Source organism: Sitophilus oryzae, unplaced genomic scaffold, assembly GCF_002938485.1.
Source record: "Sitophilus oryzae breed Bouriz unplaced genomic scaffold, Soryzae_2.0 scaffold_1443_pilon_pilon, whole genome shotgun sequence".
In the NCBI taxonomy this organism is placed as follows: domain Eukaryota; kingdom Metazoa; phylum Arthropoda; class Insecta; order Coleoptera; family Curculionidae; genus Sitophilus; species Sitophilus oryzae.
In genome coordinates this window covers 1,667,086-1,685,269 of record NW_022146108.1, presented here as the reverse complement: position 1 = coordinate 1,685,269, position 18,184 = coordinate 1,667,086, and the positions used below count along the sequence as shown (strand labels likewise).

General features: G+C 31.7%; 1 protein-coding gene across 1 annotated transcript in view; it reads left to right on the top strand.

The window, feature by feature from the left end:
• LOC115877333 overlaps positions 1-18,184 on the top strand; it is a 74,645-nt gene that overhangs the window by 44,030 nt on the left and 12,431 nt on the right. Inside the window, exons 5-6 of the mRNA XM_030893479.1 lie at positions 1,758-1,901; positions 16,962-17,102. Of these exons, the coding sequence (XP_030749339.1) occupies positions 1,758-1,901; positions 16,962-17,102 (285 nt within the window). The remainder of the gene's footprint in view (positions 1-1,757; positions 1,902-16,961; positions 17,103-18,184) is intronic.

Here is an 18,184-nt window from a genome sequence, read left to right as displayed (position 1 = left end):
TCAGTGATGAAATCGATAATATGGGTTGTAGTTATTATCTTTTTCTATAAAACACTATTTTTATAAATGAAAAAATAATATTGGGATGAGTAGTAAAGTAGACTAGAAATTTAAGTAGTAATTTAACTAGTTACCCATCCTAAGAGATAAATTAAAGGGTGTTTTAAATATTAATGCTTTTTTTTCGAGAATGTCGGATACTTATGTAGTTACTTTTTTATTATTAATATAATATCGAAATATTGGGGTGCAGTAAGTGGGAGTCCATTAGGGGTGGTCGCAGATGTTCGATTTCCGCATTCGCTTTTGACCAGCTCGGGACCTCTTTTAGATACGATCCTCATTTGGTATAATATTCGTTTTTTACACCCTCACGTTTTCAGATTCAATAAAATAAGCATTTTTTCAGAATCAACGAACTTAAAATGTTGCTATAAAACAAATGAGCTTTAAAAAATAGTTTTACCGTGAGTTTTACTTTACAAATAATAAAACTAAAAAAATAATAAAAATAAATGTAGAATGAGTCAGCTCATACCTAGTGATTTTTAAAATCGAATTATTGGCATAAATTTGAAGCAGGGTGCAATGATTTAAATCAACTTGATTCAAATCAACGGATTTTAATCATGGATTTAAATTAAAAAAATCAACTTGTTTAAAAACTTATGATAAATCGAAAGATAACTGTAAAAATTATAAATACTTTTCCTATAAAGCTATAAAAAAGTATTCCTATTTCAAATATACCCTATATCTATTCATCAAATAAGTACAAAGTTACACTTGCTGTTGTAACGTTTAAATACTTTAATAGATTGAAAAATAATTGTAAAAGATACAACATATAACACATATCCCTAATATCTATTCATCTACTAAAATGTTGGAACGATTTTTGAAGTTATTTCGTGTGAATCCATTACACTTCTAAATGGTAGAGATTTATTTTGAAATTGTGAAGTGCCAGAAATCCGGTATTTGAATACATTTTATTCACAAACTCTGCAGGAGTAGTTTCTTCTGATGTCAGGTTTTATTTTTATTCCCGAGGACTAATTAATGTCAAAAGATAACCTGGAGTCAAGGCTGTTTTATACCTTTTTGAAACAGCTGAATGTTGATCAAGCTAATTTATCTTCTAGTTCATTCCAAATTTCTACCGACATTTTGTTCTGCAATAAGTACTTTGCACTTTGAACATTAGATGGTACTAATTTTATTCTCGACTTAAAAGACAGTCATGACTATTTCCAAAAAAATCCCTTTGATCTAAGCCGCCGATTTTTTTTTTGCCGAAATAGGGGCATCGGCAAAGTTTACAGAATAAAATATATCGGTGACCGATGTGGTAAAACGACACGCGCAGTAGAAATGTTAATATTGTCAATATCGGACAGTTTGGTTTGGTTTGGTTTGGTTTGGACTTTAAATACAAAATTTAATAAAATCAAAAAAATCTGATCATGATTTTTTTAGCACTCCGATTTGAAGGAATGAAATTGTGGATTGAGACGAAAAATGTATATTTAAACAAACTATTTGCTTGTCACTGAAAATTCTCGAAATGTCACTGTCATTTTTTTCAAACCTTTTCAATCATAGATAAATGCAACAAGTTTAGATTGGAAAGCCCGCATAAATTTTGGATCGCGAAATTATTTTGGGTCGCGACCGTTATACGCGATCTGGCGCTGCTATAGCGGTCGCTAAGAACAACGGCAAACAAAAACAGAAATAATTTTCTCTTGTCAAAGTCAGAATCTTCAAAAATCATAATGATGCGGGAGTCGCCCAACGTGCAGGTGGACGAGGAAGGTGTTAAAGTGCGACCCAATCACAAGAGGTGCATCGTGATATTGAGGGAGATACCTGATAACACGCCGTTGGAAGAAGTCAAGGTGCGTACGTTTGAACTAATATTTTGCTGTTAAAATTTGATACACGAAATGCTTAGATCTTATAAATTTCGTGGTTAAATCTATGCCATATTATGTACAGGGTAGCGCCTCTCATCGCGCCGCGGAAGCTCCAAGGAGAACTGTAGTTTATATCGAAATGAAATGTTGGCAGCAGATGTAGATTAACTGAAAGCATTTTAAGCATTTTATAAAAATATAAAAAGAATTAAGTATACAGGGTGTCCCCTAAAAAAAGTTACACATCAAAGTTGTTTTTTTTCTAATGGAACACCCTATATATTAATTGATTTTGGGATTCTAGGGAAAAAAAAGGTGAGTTTAATTAAAGAAGCATATACCTCTATGATCTAAGGAATTTTGACATACATTTTGTGAAAATAAAGAATAAATTTTAAATTTCGATAACAGCTACCTAAATTTTAGTTAACCTTGTATAGCCTTTGTATATATATATATATATATATATATATATATATATATATATATATATATATATATATACGAGGGGTAAACCGCAGAGCGAAAAGTGTACACCGTAATTCCTTTTACTCAAATAATTCCTCAGAATTCCTCGTAATTCCTTCGGAATTCCTTGGAATTCCTGGTCTTCAAGGTCAAGGTCAATCATTCAAGGTCTTTCTTGGAATTCCTTGGTACGAACTCGGTAACTCTTTCCCTCTGAACCAGCGTTGCCACCTCGGTTTCGCAGTTCCGCTATGAATAAGTACTAGATCTAACAATAAAAAGTACTATTACGAGATTTACGTTTTTTGAGTTAAATTTTAGGACTAATAGGGGATCATGAGGTAAAAATACTGGAAATATGTCGGCACTTACTTATTAAAATTAATTTTTTCTCGGGATTTTGAAAATGATAGGTACCTAGTTATACTCGTATCTATAGGAAAGGAAATTAATAAAACTTCAGTTGCACGTCATAATACGATCACCAGTAAATTCCATAAGATTACGCATGGTATCATTGATGAAGTGCACCTAAAGTTGTATTAATTTCCCTATAGTATATACCTAGGTATTATTCCGAGGAAATGAAAAAATCAACTTTACACTTTCTGGAGTACTGAATAAAAAAATCTTATGAGGGTTTCTTTAAAATGGCGAAATCAGGGAACGTTATAAGTAGATCTCTCGGGGGTGGTTCGGCCGTACTATTGGAAAATATTTTAGATATATAATCGAGGGTACAATATTAAATTAAAAGAATATCTAACCTGTAGATATTTGATATTGGGAAATTTTGGAAGCGAAAACGAAAAACGGATAGTAAAAAATCGCCTGCAAAACGTTTTTCTTTAAATTTAGTACTACCTATTATAGTATTCATGGTTTACTAATGTTCGTTAATTTTTTATAAAGTTGCTTGTAATTCCTCTTAATTCCTGTGGAATTCCTCTAAATTTCTAAGGAATTCCTTGGAATTCATTGGAATTCTTACGGAAATAATTGGAATTCTTTGGAATTCCTCGTAATTCCTTGGAATTCCTGTAGAATTCCTTCATAGTGTACACCATAATTCCTCTGCGGTTTACCCCTCGTATATATATATATATATATATATATATATATATATATATATATATATAGCCAAACCAAATTGTAATTTGACCCGAAAAAGTTATACAGGGTGAGACAAAATTAATATAGAACATTAGTCACTTTTAAAAAGCAAGTTACTCCTTTATGGAACACCCAATATATTTTTCCGGTGTTCAATGGGAAATTTATATATCTTCAAAATATTATTAAGGTTGCCTACCCCTCAGACAAAGAATTTCCGATATATTTTAATTTTTATGATTATGAGTCAGTAAATTTTTATTATTTGAAAAAATCTAGGTGGCTGTGTTAACAAAAATTAAAGATTATAGAGTAAAATACTCAAGGGTGATAAAAAGATACACGTTGAAAACATTTTAATTATTACAGAATTAAAACTAGATATAAACCTATAATTATGCGACAAAAATTAGAATCTAGACGAAATGAAATGCTCAAAATGCTTTCTTTCCTGTTAACTGCATAAAATGATTGTCTTTTCAAAAGGATCTTTTTATTTTAAACGGCATTGTGTGGAGTTCTACCTCGAAAAGCAGCTACAATAATTTCTCTCATGTTCTCGACACTAGTTGGACACGAGTTTTGTAAACACTGTCTTTAACATATCCCCATAAAAAAACAGACTAGATAAAATCAGGAGCATATTCTAAATTGGCGAATGCACTGTGCATTCACCAACTAATAGAATCATATCAATTCTCTCTTATGTAGGATAAGTTTGCGTTTTCGGCAAATTTCTGAGAATTTTTTTGTTTTAACTGACACAAAATAATTACTAGTTGTTAAAGTTGGACTAATTAGACAGCTATGTTGAAGTAACGTCAGACATATCACAGCCACCCTAGATTTTATCAAATAATAAAGATCTACTCAGATCAAATCATGTAAATTAAAATATCTAGGAAAATCTTTGTTTGAGGGGTAGGCAACCTTAATAGTATTTTGAAGAGACATGAATTCTTCATTGAATATCGGAATAATATACTGGGTGTTCCCTTTAAAATAAGGGAGTAACATGTTTTTAAAGGTGACCAATGTTCAATATTAATTTTGTCTCACCCTGTATAACTTTTTGGATCAAGTTTTAATTTGATTTAAAGTACAATAGTTAATTTAACTACATATTAGGCTATACCGGGTAAATTCCCATTTAGGTAGCCTTTATTGTAATTTAAAAAATTGTTCATTATTTCTAGAAAATGTTAAATATGTCAAAAACCTTACATTTTAGTCATATATTTTTCTTATAAAACTCACCTTGATTTTTCTCCCAGAATCCGAAAATCAATTAATATATAGGGTGTTCCATTACAAAAAACACAACTTTGATATGTAACTTTTTTTGGAGACACCCTGTAGAACTCTATAGGTATATTTTTAAAAAGTGCTCTGAATTAACCTACATATGCTCACAAAATTCCATTTCAATACAAACTGTCGTTCTCCTTGGAGTCTCCGCGGCGTATGAGAGGCGCCACCCTGTATTTATTATTTTGAAAATATTTATCATATTATTTCAATATACTTTTTATATAAATTTTAAACAAAAATTAAATCATAGCGATAAATTCTTTTTTAGAAATGTTTTAAAATACTACTTTGGAAAATAGCTATGATGAATGGGCAATACATAGAACCAGTAACCAGGCAAACATTAAAATATATTTTTATATTGAAAAGTCAAAACATATTTTAATAAAGAAATTTAATTAATGTCACTTTTTGTGCTTTTTGTATACTGTTTGACCCGTGATAATAAAGAGTTGATTTGGATTTCCGACGATTTTTGAGATTTGTGTTCTTTTTGAAAGTTTGTTTTTGTAATGTGATAAAGTTAAAGTGTGACTAATAAAAGTGATATATACAGGGTGAGTTTTAAATAAGTGCAAATATTTTCAGGGCTGGTAGATCTTGATAAAAGAAACATTTTCTCTTTACCATTTTTCAGATAAGTCCAAAATAACGGAGTTATTTTAGTTTGAAAATTAAAATCATATAGTAAAGCCATAACTATGGTAATATCAGATTAAGAATTTATACCGTGGGAAAATTTGCGGTGAACAGGCAGTTCTAAAATGTTTTCGAAAAATATACAGGGAAATTAAAAGAAAATGCACGATTTTCAACATCTTCTTTTAGCGAAAAAAAACGCATAGACGTGTTCCTGGGGTCGAAATATACCACCCCTGAAAATATTTGCACTTATTTAAGATTCACCCTGTATATGAAGCTGTCCACAATAGGAAAAATCTTATCCTTAAAAAACTCCAAAATACTAAAAGTATGAAAACCTCTGAGGTATGTTCCATATTTGCAAAAAACAAGATATATGTTATTTAAAATCGTCTTTTAAAACGACTTTTCTTTAGGCAAATATATATTTATGTTAGGTAACTTAATCACTTTGAATATTATTAGGTAATTTACCTTTGATTTTTTTTTTAAATAATTAATATACTAGTAAATATTAGATCAACCAATAAATAATAAATATCCGAATAACAATATAATAAAATTTTCTCTAATTTATATTTTATATTTTCATTTTCATGACATAAAAATGACATGTACACAAAAGAAAGACAGACGATTGATCAGTCAGTGTCAAAGACAAAGATATTTAGATAGTCGAATGTCGCTGATAAGTCTTCAACAAAAATGAAGCGAATTTACTTATCCACGAAGTTTATGAGTTCTAAGACGAAATGTTCCAAAATTATGAAGATTTGGAAGCCCCGTTTACGCAGATTTTCATCGTTTGTAGTTTAGAGAAACCTCTCAAATTTGACTTTGGCAACGCCGAACTTACATAACATAAAGTCGTGTTTCTAACTAAATTTAACCACCATTGTTCTCTATTTCCCTGCATTGATTACTTCTATCGATGGTTGTGATTAATTTGACATAGTTCGTTATTAAACCGCCGATTTCAATTTAATCGAGCTTGGCCATAAAATATTGACGGGGATTTTTCATCATTTAGCGGTTTACGTTGACCAGGTTATCGAACAATTTGTTATCCTCTATTCGCGTGCCAGTGTGTTAACGATAAATTTGGATCTAAAGCAGTCTTTAACGCCCATTATCGGTTATCTCATTAGGTATATAAAGTTTCTGAAAGGATCGTTTATCATAGGTGTGGTGGTCTCTGTCTAATTTAAAAGTTTTTCTTTAAATCTTCCGAACTAATTGGAGTTGTTCTTTAAATATCGAGTGACAAAAAAGGAACCTCATATAGTCTATCCAACGACAAGATCCTTGACAGTGATAGATGTGTCTGTCATTTTAATTTCAAAGTAGTTTATTTCATTTTACAAAGAAATAAGTTGGTACAATTGGAAAGCATAGCAGAAAATTAATATATTTAAAATTTGACTGACAAGTGGTTACTTCAAAATATTGTGAAAAAAACTGTATAAAACTGAAAAAATAAAATCGAGTTATTTTATTAAAAAAAACGGTATGTGTTAATACAAAACAAACAAGAACAAAACACCATATGCCAATATAAAAAAGAACTATTTTTTACTTTCAACCTTCAAAAAATGTTCTAATATTCCACAAGAATAAATAAAACAAACTATTTTATTAATATTAACACTTTTTTAATAATAACACACCAAATTTTATATTAAAGGTTGATTAACTTTAATCTTAATTTTTTTAAACCTATTTTTTAGTATATGTTTAGTACGATCCTTGTACCATATACGAGATGCACTTATCTACGACGAGATGGTATAGAAATTTTATTGATGGTAACTTTATTGTTGTATAAGACTTTCTGCCTGGGCACCGAGTATTAAGTATAAACTGTTCCCTGGGTCTACAGTTAATTTTCCCTCAATTTTTCCTCCACTTCAAAAGACACAAAACACGTAATAACACGAATCGAAATGCATGATCTTCCAAAACGCTGGGTATTTGATATAAGTTGACACAAAATTCTAACCTATAATTTGGCGAGACTTTGACAAGCCTCAAAAATCTAAAGGCGAGTTCATACGCATCGGCGTCCGTTTGTCGTTCATCGTTCCGTCAAACCAATAACATTCAAATATATGATCGGTCATTTTTGAAATAAACCAATAAAACTGGTTAAAAACAACAAGAAACGACATATGACGGACCAAGGGCGTAGATAAGGGGGGGTACTGGGGGACAGTACCCCCCCCCCTGACGCTTGACGAGATACGAGAATTGAAATAGTCATTGACTATGAAAGGATTTTTTTTAATTAATATCCGACATATAAGAACACTTTGTATGCTTTTAATTATGTTGATTTATCGTTTATAATATGTTCGACCTAATTAAAAGCACACAAAGTGTTCTTATTGGCCAGGACAGATTAGTGGGGTTAACTCTAATCAATATCCATAAAGATATTGAAATAAATGTTGATGCTGTTATTGATAGGTTTTCCAAACAGCGTACTAGAAAACTTGATTTTGTTTTGTAGTTTTATTTATAGTTTTTTTTTGATAGTTTAGATTTTTTTATTTATAGTTTATAGAAAATTAACTAATAAACGTCGTTGTTTCATTTTTGTGTATGTTATTTACAAATCTATATTTTAATTTTTGTGTTATGTTTTTATATCTTTTTGAAGACAAAAAAATCGCCGTCGTTTTAATTCGACAAAAAAATTCCGACGGTGATTTTTTTTGCGACTTAATCATAGTACCACCCCCATAGCATACACCTATCTACGCCCCTGTGACGGACATAGTTAACTTAAAAATATTAGAAACTTTTTTTAGTAAAATAAATAGATTGGTATGGACGTCATCTGCTTTTCGTCTGTCCACGTCATTATCCACATTCTGTATCTTTATAAGTTATAACTTTACATTTTTAAAAGATTCTTTTAGCTAGATCTACCACTTCTTAAAATACTTGCACTTATTTTTGTGGGACACCCTGTATAGGTGTTCTCCTTTTTTTGTCAGTCGGTATATCCGATGTTCAGAAGTACCAAATTAGTTTCCTATAGATAGCATTACTGCCAATACATGAAACTTTTAGGTACTTGTACGATATAATAACACAATATCACACACAGATATTATTTAATAGGATTATTAATAGCTGCCATCGTGCTGGCCATTTTTCATTCGATATTCTTCATGGCCTTTCACTTTACACATAAGTGGCGGTAGATAGACCTTATAGCAACCGTTGTTCCGATAAAAACCAACCGTAATTCGTGTTTCTACGTACATACACATTTTAGAAATATAAAAGCACGGTTTTCAGCCGTATTTTAATACGATTATGTTGGTATTTAGATTCTAGCGAATAATTATTGTATAGAAATATTCGAATAAAAGCAAGGTCGTCATTTTTTCGCGCTGTGTGTCGGGATTATTGTTATTATTGGTCGATGGCGTGTTGAAAGTGTCTGAGCCAGAGCCAGTGGCCAACGAGCTGCTGTGTGTAGCTAATTATCGGTCATTGTTAAGTGTGAAGCGGAATATCGATAATTTAATAATATACAGGGGTGGGACGCAAGAAGCTTCCGGAATATTAATGTGCGAAACTTTTTTATTCATTACATTCGATTTGATCCACATGCAGTTGCTTAATACCGTATGATCGAAGAAAATGATGTCAAAGATGTCATTTAATAAAAATTGACATAAAACTTGTCTAACACTAATATAGAAAGATTAAAAAAGGATAGAACGTTTTCAGACACACAAATCATATTATTTAATCGATATAAAAATAAATTACAACACAAAGCCAATCGCAATATAGTAGAAACCTATGCCAAATGTTGGTGACAACGTTAGAACCGTTAATTGAAGAAGTAAGAAGATGCGTAAACTTATGGGCGATTTCGTGGCACAAAACCTGTCCGAGAATGTAGCTGGCGTTACCGTTAGCCTGTCCGAGATTTAGTATAGCTGGTTTAGCTCTGCGCCGCTGCGCGCTGATCAAGAACGGTAAACTAATAGAATTGCTCATCCTCATCCGTTCGCCTTTTCCCGCGCTTCAGCTGGCAGTTGTAACGTCATTGTAGTCCTTGTCATGATAGTGTGACATCTTAGTGTGATGATTATCGGTTGCCTATGGTAAACTAATAAAAATAACAGCTGAGAAATTTTGAGTTAATTATTTTGTCGATTTTAAATGTAAAAAAGGTATTTTTAAAGTTTTTAGAGCAATAGAGTTTATAAATACGTTTATTTTGTAGTGTGGATTGTGACTAAGTGCTTAAGATATTGTCTATTAATAATTTTAAAGCAAAATATGGAAGTACTCTAAAAAGAATGGCTGCAAAAGGTGATGCTTGGAACAGCTGTTCTGTACTATTTTCTATACTGCACACATATAAGGTGTTTAAATAAATAAACTAAATAATGAATGTTTTGCATACGGCAACCAATAATACACACAATATCATGACAAGGACTACAATGACGTCACAAAGCGAAGAGTTTCCGCATGCACCTGGCAGACATTTTCGGCTGAATGAGCAGTCCTATTAGGTTAACTGTTCTTGCACGCTGAAAGAACACTGCACCGTAGTTCTGCTTTCAGTCGACAGAGGTGACTGGTTGGTGGAGACAGTGTTGCCTGAACTACTGATTAATCCGTAGATTGCGGATTTTGGGTACAGTACGTTAATAATACGGATTTTTTTATTATTAAACAATTTAATATAATATTATATGATTAAAGAAAGAACGGCGTCAGAGTTAGCTTGGAAATGAAGATCTTTAGTATTTCATATGTAAAATATATTGGTAAATGTCAATAATTCGTAATTTCCAAGCCAATTAAACGACTTTTTTCGATCATATGACATATCGTCGGTGAAACGTGATAAACTGCTAACTCCATTATTCCTAATTTTACAGGAGAGCAAAAAAACGGTACAAAAAAATATGTACACATGTAGGAAGTATTTTGATGCGTTAATATAATAAAGAGATAAGAATTTTTATTTGCTGGGGAACAATAAAACTCAATATTTCGTGTTACGTAATTTTTTTCAGATACAATATGCAGAGGATAGCAGATATTCGTCTTGCAGAAATAAGAAATAAAAATATACTTCTGGAGATAGCAACCTTTAGTGTTTGAAATTTTGAAAATGGAAATGAATATTACCCAAACAGATTTAGAAATAATTAATTAAATTTAAAAAATATGATATTCATAACCATATATTTATAATATCATCGGTTTAGAAGCAAAACATACAAGTCCAAAAACGAATAAATTTTTAATGAAAATTTTAAAATTTTTTGCATTTTTAAAGAACTGAAGTGGCAGAATTTTGGACTTAATGAATATGAAAATAATTTAAAAATTAAATTTAAAATTCTTAGAAGATATGCTAGAATCCTTCCATGCTTATCCTAATTTTTATACAACGGTAGTAGACCGAGCTTGGAAGACCAGTGCGTGATTTTATTAAATTTTTATTACTTTTCTCCTTATTTTTTTAATTTTTATAAAAATTATGTATCATTTACGTGAAAAAAAATAAAACTGATTAGGTATTATGGAAATTCTTGTACAAGTAAGTAATGTTATTTAAACTATTTATAGCACGCCGATGAATTGCTCGTATATAAAGAATTTCGTTTTTGCCCTTACCCTTTACGGATACCCCGTATTTACAGAACGGATCGACGCAGGGTCGGACTGGTTATATTATATAGATAACTATTGGGGGGGAGCCTTCGCGGGCCACCCTATATTTCATTATTTTTTATTCTTAACAAGATTTGCTTTTGCATAGCATTATGGAATTTGCATTGCATTGGTTTACCTTGCATTAGGGTAGTTCCCTGATTTCTATACAGGGTGAGTCTTAAATAAGTGCAAATATGTTCAGGGCTGGTAAATTCGATAAAAAAAACATAATATCTTCTCTTTATCGTTTTTTCAAATAAATCCAAAACAACCGAGTTATTTCACTTTTAAAATTTCCAATTTTTTGCTATAATTTTGAGAATCATTGGATTTTCTTTCTTGTAAATTTAATCTACTACCTATGTTACCATATTACAAACAAAGCATGTTTTTAAAATGTAAATTTTTAAAATAAAAATTAAAAAAAAATCCAAATTTTTTTTATTAAAAATTCCAAGCTTTCAAAAAAAATTTCGCTCAAAAAACCTCATAATCGTGTTTCTTGGATCGAAATATACTACCCTACAAATATTTGCACTTATTTAAGACTCACTCTGTATATAATAGGGAAAAATTGACCAAAACGTAAGGCGAAAAAATACGCAAAAAAAACACACGGGTACCTCCTTACATTGCCCCCCGGGCCCCTTTGGCCTAGTGCGACCCTGGATCGACGTACTGTACTAAAAAAAATACGACTAAGAATCTGTGTTTTTGCTTTAGCGTGATCGTAACGGAAATTACGGAGATAGCAGCATTTCGCTGGCTATTTCAGATCACTAGGAGTTAGCAGATATTATTGAGTTAAAATAAAAAAAAAATTCTTCAATGGGAAAAAATGTGTTTGCTTTCCCTATTTATAGAGTATTTTTTTCTCTTTCTAATGGTATAAAAAAACTTATTAACGTAAAAAATGGAGTTAGCAGGTTATCACGTTTCACTGACGATATTCAGTACCTATAAAAGAATTTTTATTTTTGTTGTTTATTCTATGTTTGACACGAATACATGTTCATTACATAACGCGGATTTTTAATCCAAAGATATTTTCGTCAAACATATTACAGATATTACACATTTTAATATGGCAACACTGTCGCACAACTCAGTTCCGCACTGGATATGCCTTCGCTGGCCGAATTAGAGAAAATAAGTGTTTTATGCGATGGTCGCAGAACGATTGGTGTCTCCACCGTACAGCACTTGAAACGTAAGGGGAAATCAAATCAGCCTTGTCGCGAATTCGCCCATTAGATTGCCCATTTTCCACTTCTTTCAATCAACGGTTGGAACCAACGTTGGACGCATAATGTAGGATCGGCTTTAGTCTTGCACTGCTTGGTCTTTGTCTTGGTCTTGCCCAGCTCATACCTAGGGTTGCACAACCATGAAATAAATTGTTACGCGACCAAAATACTATCAAATCGCCAATCTGAGGCTGCAAGTTAAAAAAAAAACATATTTTATTAAAATAATAAAAATTCCGTTTACTATAATTATTTTAATTTATTTTTAAGAATCACAATTTTCTTGACAAATATTATTGTTATCTGATCAAGTCTAGCGTAAAAAAAAGTGAATTTGTTAGTCGAAATCTTGACGAGCCTATGTTTATGAAATGGACAAGAAGAAAGTAGACTAGATGGGAGTGCCATCGGGCGTTTTGAGATTTGCGAAAGTACGATGAGTATGCTACTTAAAGCGTTAATTAATTGGCTATGCCCAAAACCACCTGTTAGACCCAACGTCTAAGTAGAAATAAATTAAAAGTAACAACGCAGTTTCAAAGACAAGGTTTTAAAATGCGAACTTAAGAGTTTCCGACATAGGTATAGTCTCTTCAACGAGATAATCCTTGACAGTGTCTGTTATTTTAATTCTAAAGTAGTTTCTAAAAGCTATACCTATCGTACAATGGCGTTGTTTTAAAGCTACTCCAGTTTTTCAGTACCGATATATACGAGATTATGTTTAGATTTTTTTTTGTAAACTTAAGGAAATAAAAATAAATTAATTATAAATATATAAACAGTTATTATTTACATCAACGTAATCTCGCAAATATTTTCCACTTTCCAGGACACTGGTTATTTATAATAATAATAATACCGTCTTTTTATTTAAATATCAGTAAATAAATATCAATAGATAAGTGTTTGACAAGTTTCAATAATCTTTAATTGAGGTTATATGCATCTGCATCCATGCGTCTCCCATCGTCTTGTCACTCCAACTATATTGACATATGGTCTGTCATTTTTGAAATAAACCAATAAAACTGTCTAAACACAGACGACGCATGACGGATAAGCATCCATAGTTAACTTAAAAAAATATATTTTGTGTACCAAGTTTCATAAAAAATCGTTTTTATGGAAATAGTTGAAAAGTAGTTGTAAATAATTCCAACGTTTTGAAACGGGCAACTTACATACAAACATTACAAATTAAATAAGAGCTAGTAACAATAACGAATAATCGACCTCAGAAATTGGACTCTCAAGTGGAATGTCCCGAAACAAAATTTAATTTGCAAGGTTTTTTTCGCGAATCGAAGTTAAGATCAAATTTTAGGAAATATATTGGAAACTCTTTGGAACTCTGTTCTTTTATCGTAAATCTTTTTCTTGAAATTCAATTGGCAAGGTTTCTCTGATATTTTCAGCAATTCTCAGAATTAGTTATACGAGGGTAGGTTTTCCAGAACTTGCTAGAACTCGAAATACTTTCTTGGTGTATTTAATTATTTATTAAATTGTTTTATGGAACATGTGGCAATACCGCACCGATTTAGAATAACTAAGAGAATAACCAAGTCTGTATGTTGACTTGTGTAAAGAAAAGCGGAATTTATCAATGAATTCTCATATCTATAATTTTTAATATTATTACCGAATGGTTATAGCTCTTTAGCATTTAAAGCGATCTAGTTTCGAGTTTATATCAATCTTCTCACGATCCGGGTGTATCCAAAAGAGCAATTAAGACGCGGATCGATCTATTCCTACTTTGCCTTTTACGTAGCGCGCGTAATTGTTTTTCTTTTCCTATTATATTTGTCGTTATTTCGATAGGTTTCGAACGAGAAAGCAGACGCCAACGCCCACATGTTCGCGCTCAAATCTCGTTCTAAAACGGCTTTTCGAAATCGCGTTTTAATTTAACGATATAATAATAAAATATCAAAGTTTAGTTTGGAATATAATATTATGTATAGAAAAATCAATGAAAGTTGGTGGGCATGTCATCGAAATATTTGACGAATGCAATGTTGCTACTTCTTTTACTTTGAGTTTTGACAAGTGTCAAATAAAATTCATACAAAATAGTTATTTGTGCACCAAGACCGTAAAGTTGATTGGTATTTTATCGTCTACCGAAAAGATTAATTCAGGAACGATGAAATCGCGAGTGAATTAATTTCGGGAGACGATAATGCAATTTTATCGTCGTGTATAAAACAATATTTTTTTTTCATAGCGAGTTACGTTTTAAAAAATATTCAGAAATTATTTCAAGGAATTTGTTACGAGTAGAAAAAATATTGTGCTGGGTTGGCGTTGGTTTCTATGTAATTTGACAAATAAATAAAGCTGTCTCTTTAGTTGTCAGTTTTGAGTCAATATTTTTTAATTCTCTTTCGTGTCGATTGCTGATTGAATTGGAGCGAGAAATGGCTCAAAACGAAATAAGTAAATTACCAACAGATATTCAGGCTGAGGCGACAAACGCCATATCCAAACTACTTTCATTTAAATCCCGAATAACTTATGAAAAGAAATACAAAAATTTTCAAAAATGGAGACAATTAAAAAACATGCGAGAAGAAATTAAGTTTTTAACCAATCCTGACTGTTAAAGTATCATTTAATCTACCCTTGCGGTTAAAGTGCTATTTTATCTACTATTTTTAATAGATATCAGACAATTTTAACAATTGCTATGGAAAAAACAATATTTATTTGTTTAAAAAAAAACAGGTTTAAGATTTCAACCGAAAATTTTTGTATGGATTCTAGCTTAATATCGTCAAATTTCCGTAAAGCTATCTTGCAAAGTTCGATATTCGTCTGGATTAATATTTGATGTCCCGACTTCCTAGTTTTATCATGTCGACCTACACACGGTGACAGGAATAATAAATTCTAGTTTCTTTTAGAAATACATAATCGATTAGAATAGAAAATAAAAGTTGATGACGGTCTTTCGGAGAAGAAACAAAATTAATCCTAAAATTTTAGGAAAACCAAAAAAAAAATTATAAAGAATAGGAGAGAATAACTATACGTATGATTTTCACAGACGAAATTAAAAAAAATTCAGAAAAGATGTTAGGTATACTTCCGAAATATAATGATAAGAAGGGTGTAAGGTGTCGTATTATAATCTTACCATAGCTGGATGAACTAAAACAGTTTTTTATAAATAATTAGCGTGTACCCGCGACTTCGTTCGCGTCGAATTAATCATTTGTAATGGTGATGATAAAGCAAAGCAAGAATTTCCATTAACATACAAACTGGATAAAATTTTCTCACATTTATGTCAGCATGAGAAAAAACAATATGGCGATATGTATTATTATATAACTTGGTAATATTTAGGGGCAGTTTCATCTCGTTGGAATTTGACTTTGGAAAAATCCGTTTGCCAAAAATAAGCTTTTTACGTCAAGCAGTTTAATCAGAATCGTGGTTAATCAATTACTCAACGTTTTGGAACATCCTGTATGATTTTTTAAAAAATTTCAAAATGTGTAAAAAAAACAAAATAAATTATGCGTGTCCAAGCGTTTTCCCGAAATACTAACCGTTTTTTAAATAACAAATATTGTAATATTTGAGGGGCGTTTTCACCCTCTTGGAATTTGAGATTCGAGAAACCCCTCCTTATCGAACCACTACACCCCACAGTCAATCCGTTTGCCAAAAATCAGCTTTAAACGTCAAGCAGTTTAATCAGAATCGTGATTACTCAATGGTCATATTTTATGAAGCACCCTTTATAAATTTTTTAAAAATCTTAAAATATGTAAAACAATAAAATAAAATATACGTGTGTAAGAGTTTTTTCCGAAAAACTCACCGGTTTTTAAATAAAAAATATTCTAATATTTGAGGGGTGGTTTCACCCCCTTTAGAATTCGAAAAATCCTTTCTTATCGAACCTCTACACCCTAAATTCAATTCGTTTTCCAAAAATCAGCTTTTTACGTCAAGCGCTTTAAGCAGGATCGTGATTAATCAATGACCAGATTTTTCGAAACACCCTGTATAACATATTTTAAAAATCTTAAAATATGTAAAAAACAAAATAAAATATACGTGTTTAAGCGTTTTTTCGGAAACTTGACCGTTTTTTAAATAAAAAATATTGTAATATTTGAGGGGTGGTTGCACCCTTGTTGCACCCCTTGGACCTGGAATTTCGAAAAATCCCTTCTTATCGAACCTCTACACCCTAGAATTAACCTGTATGCGAAAATTGAGCTTTTTACGTTGAGTGGTTTGAGCAGGATCGTGATTAATCAGTGAGTCAGTCACTTATGGATTTTATTATATTAGTATAGATACGTATCTCGTTATACGAAAAGTTATTTTCCGATTTATTATAAAGTTTTAAAATAGTTCACAAAAAAAATCACTTATTTAAATCATGATTTAAATAATTTGATTTAAATCATGCCAAACCTGCGAAAAACTCAGACTTTTTTGAAAAAATGTTTTTTTTTTGAGAATTATCTTCAAGGAAAGATTTTTTAATATTTTTCTAGTTCAATATTATAATCTGACTTTGATTTTGTTTCAGAACTTGTTCTCTGGCGAGAACTGTCCACGTGTGATTTCCTGCGAATTTGCTCACAACGGCTCCTGGTACGTGACGTTCGAATCGGACGACGACGCCCAAAAGGCCTACCGCTTCCTCCGCGAGGAAGTGCGCGAATTTCAGGTAAATATTCACCTTAAAGACTATTGCAATAATTTAATATTAAATATAAAATAGCTCTAAAAGCTTAAAACGCTCATGGCTTGATTAGTTATAATTTCTCCACTTATTTTTGTCTACCTTTATTCTCCATCTATTTTATCCTTTTCCATCTTGTTCTTGGTCTACCCCTCCTTCTCTTTCCACCTATTTTATCTCACTATTGTTTTAGGTACTCTTGTTTCAACTACTCTTTCAATATGTCCCAGCCATCTTAGTCTTTGTGCTCTTGCTACTCTCTTTATACTCGGTGCACGATATACTTGCTTTATTTCTTCGTTTCTTCTTCTAGTCCTCATGTTGTCTATCTTCTTTTCTCCAAAAATCTTCCTCAGTATTTTCCTTTCCCATATCTAGCCTCGAATTTTCCGTTGCATTGAACGTCCACGTTTCACATGCATATTGGTCGTATCATCGTTTGGTACATTTTGACTTCAAACTTCTAAAGACATTCTTGCTCTTGATAATTCTCTGTAGTGTGTTTACACATCTATTGCGTGCCATTATTCTCGACATGGTTTTCTGAGTTTCGTTTGGTTTCCTTATAAGTACAGTTCCTAGATATGTGAATGTATCTACTTCTTCAAACTTATATATGTATCGTTTTCTACAATCATGACTTGAGCACATAAACGAAACTTGTAGTGTACCGAGCAATAATAATCTCCACCATGTTATATGGAAGCGAAACCTGGGTGTAGAGCCTCCGACACATGAACGCATTAAACGAGTTGCAACAGAGACACCTTAGACAACTCTTAAGAATCAAATAGTTCCATTATGTCTCAAATGTATCGGTCCTTGAAAAAGCTAACTGCGACAGTATTGAGGTCATGATTACACAATCCCGCTTAAGATGAGCTGGTCACGTGTGCAGAATGCAAGAAAACCGCATACCAAAATCTCTGTTGTACGGTGAGCTTGTAGACGGTAAGAGGAGGCCGGGTAGACAACTCAAAAAGTTCAAGGATATTTTCCACGAAAACTTAAAGGGGATTAACATGAGTGGGACTTCCCCTAGGAGATGCAAGACCTTGTCGTTGGTG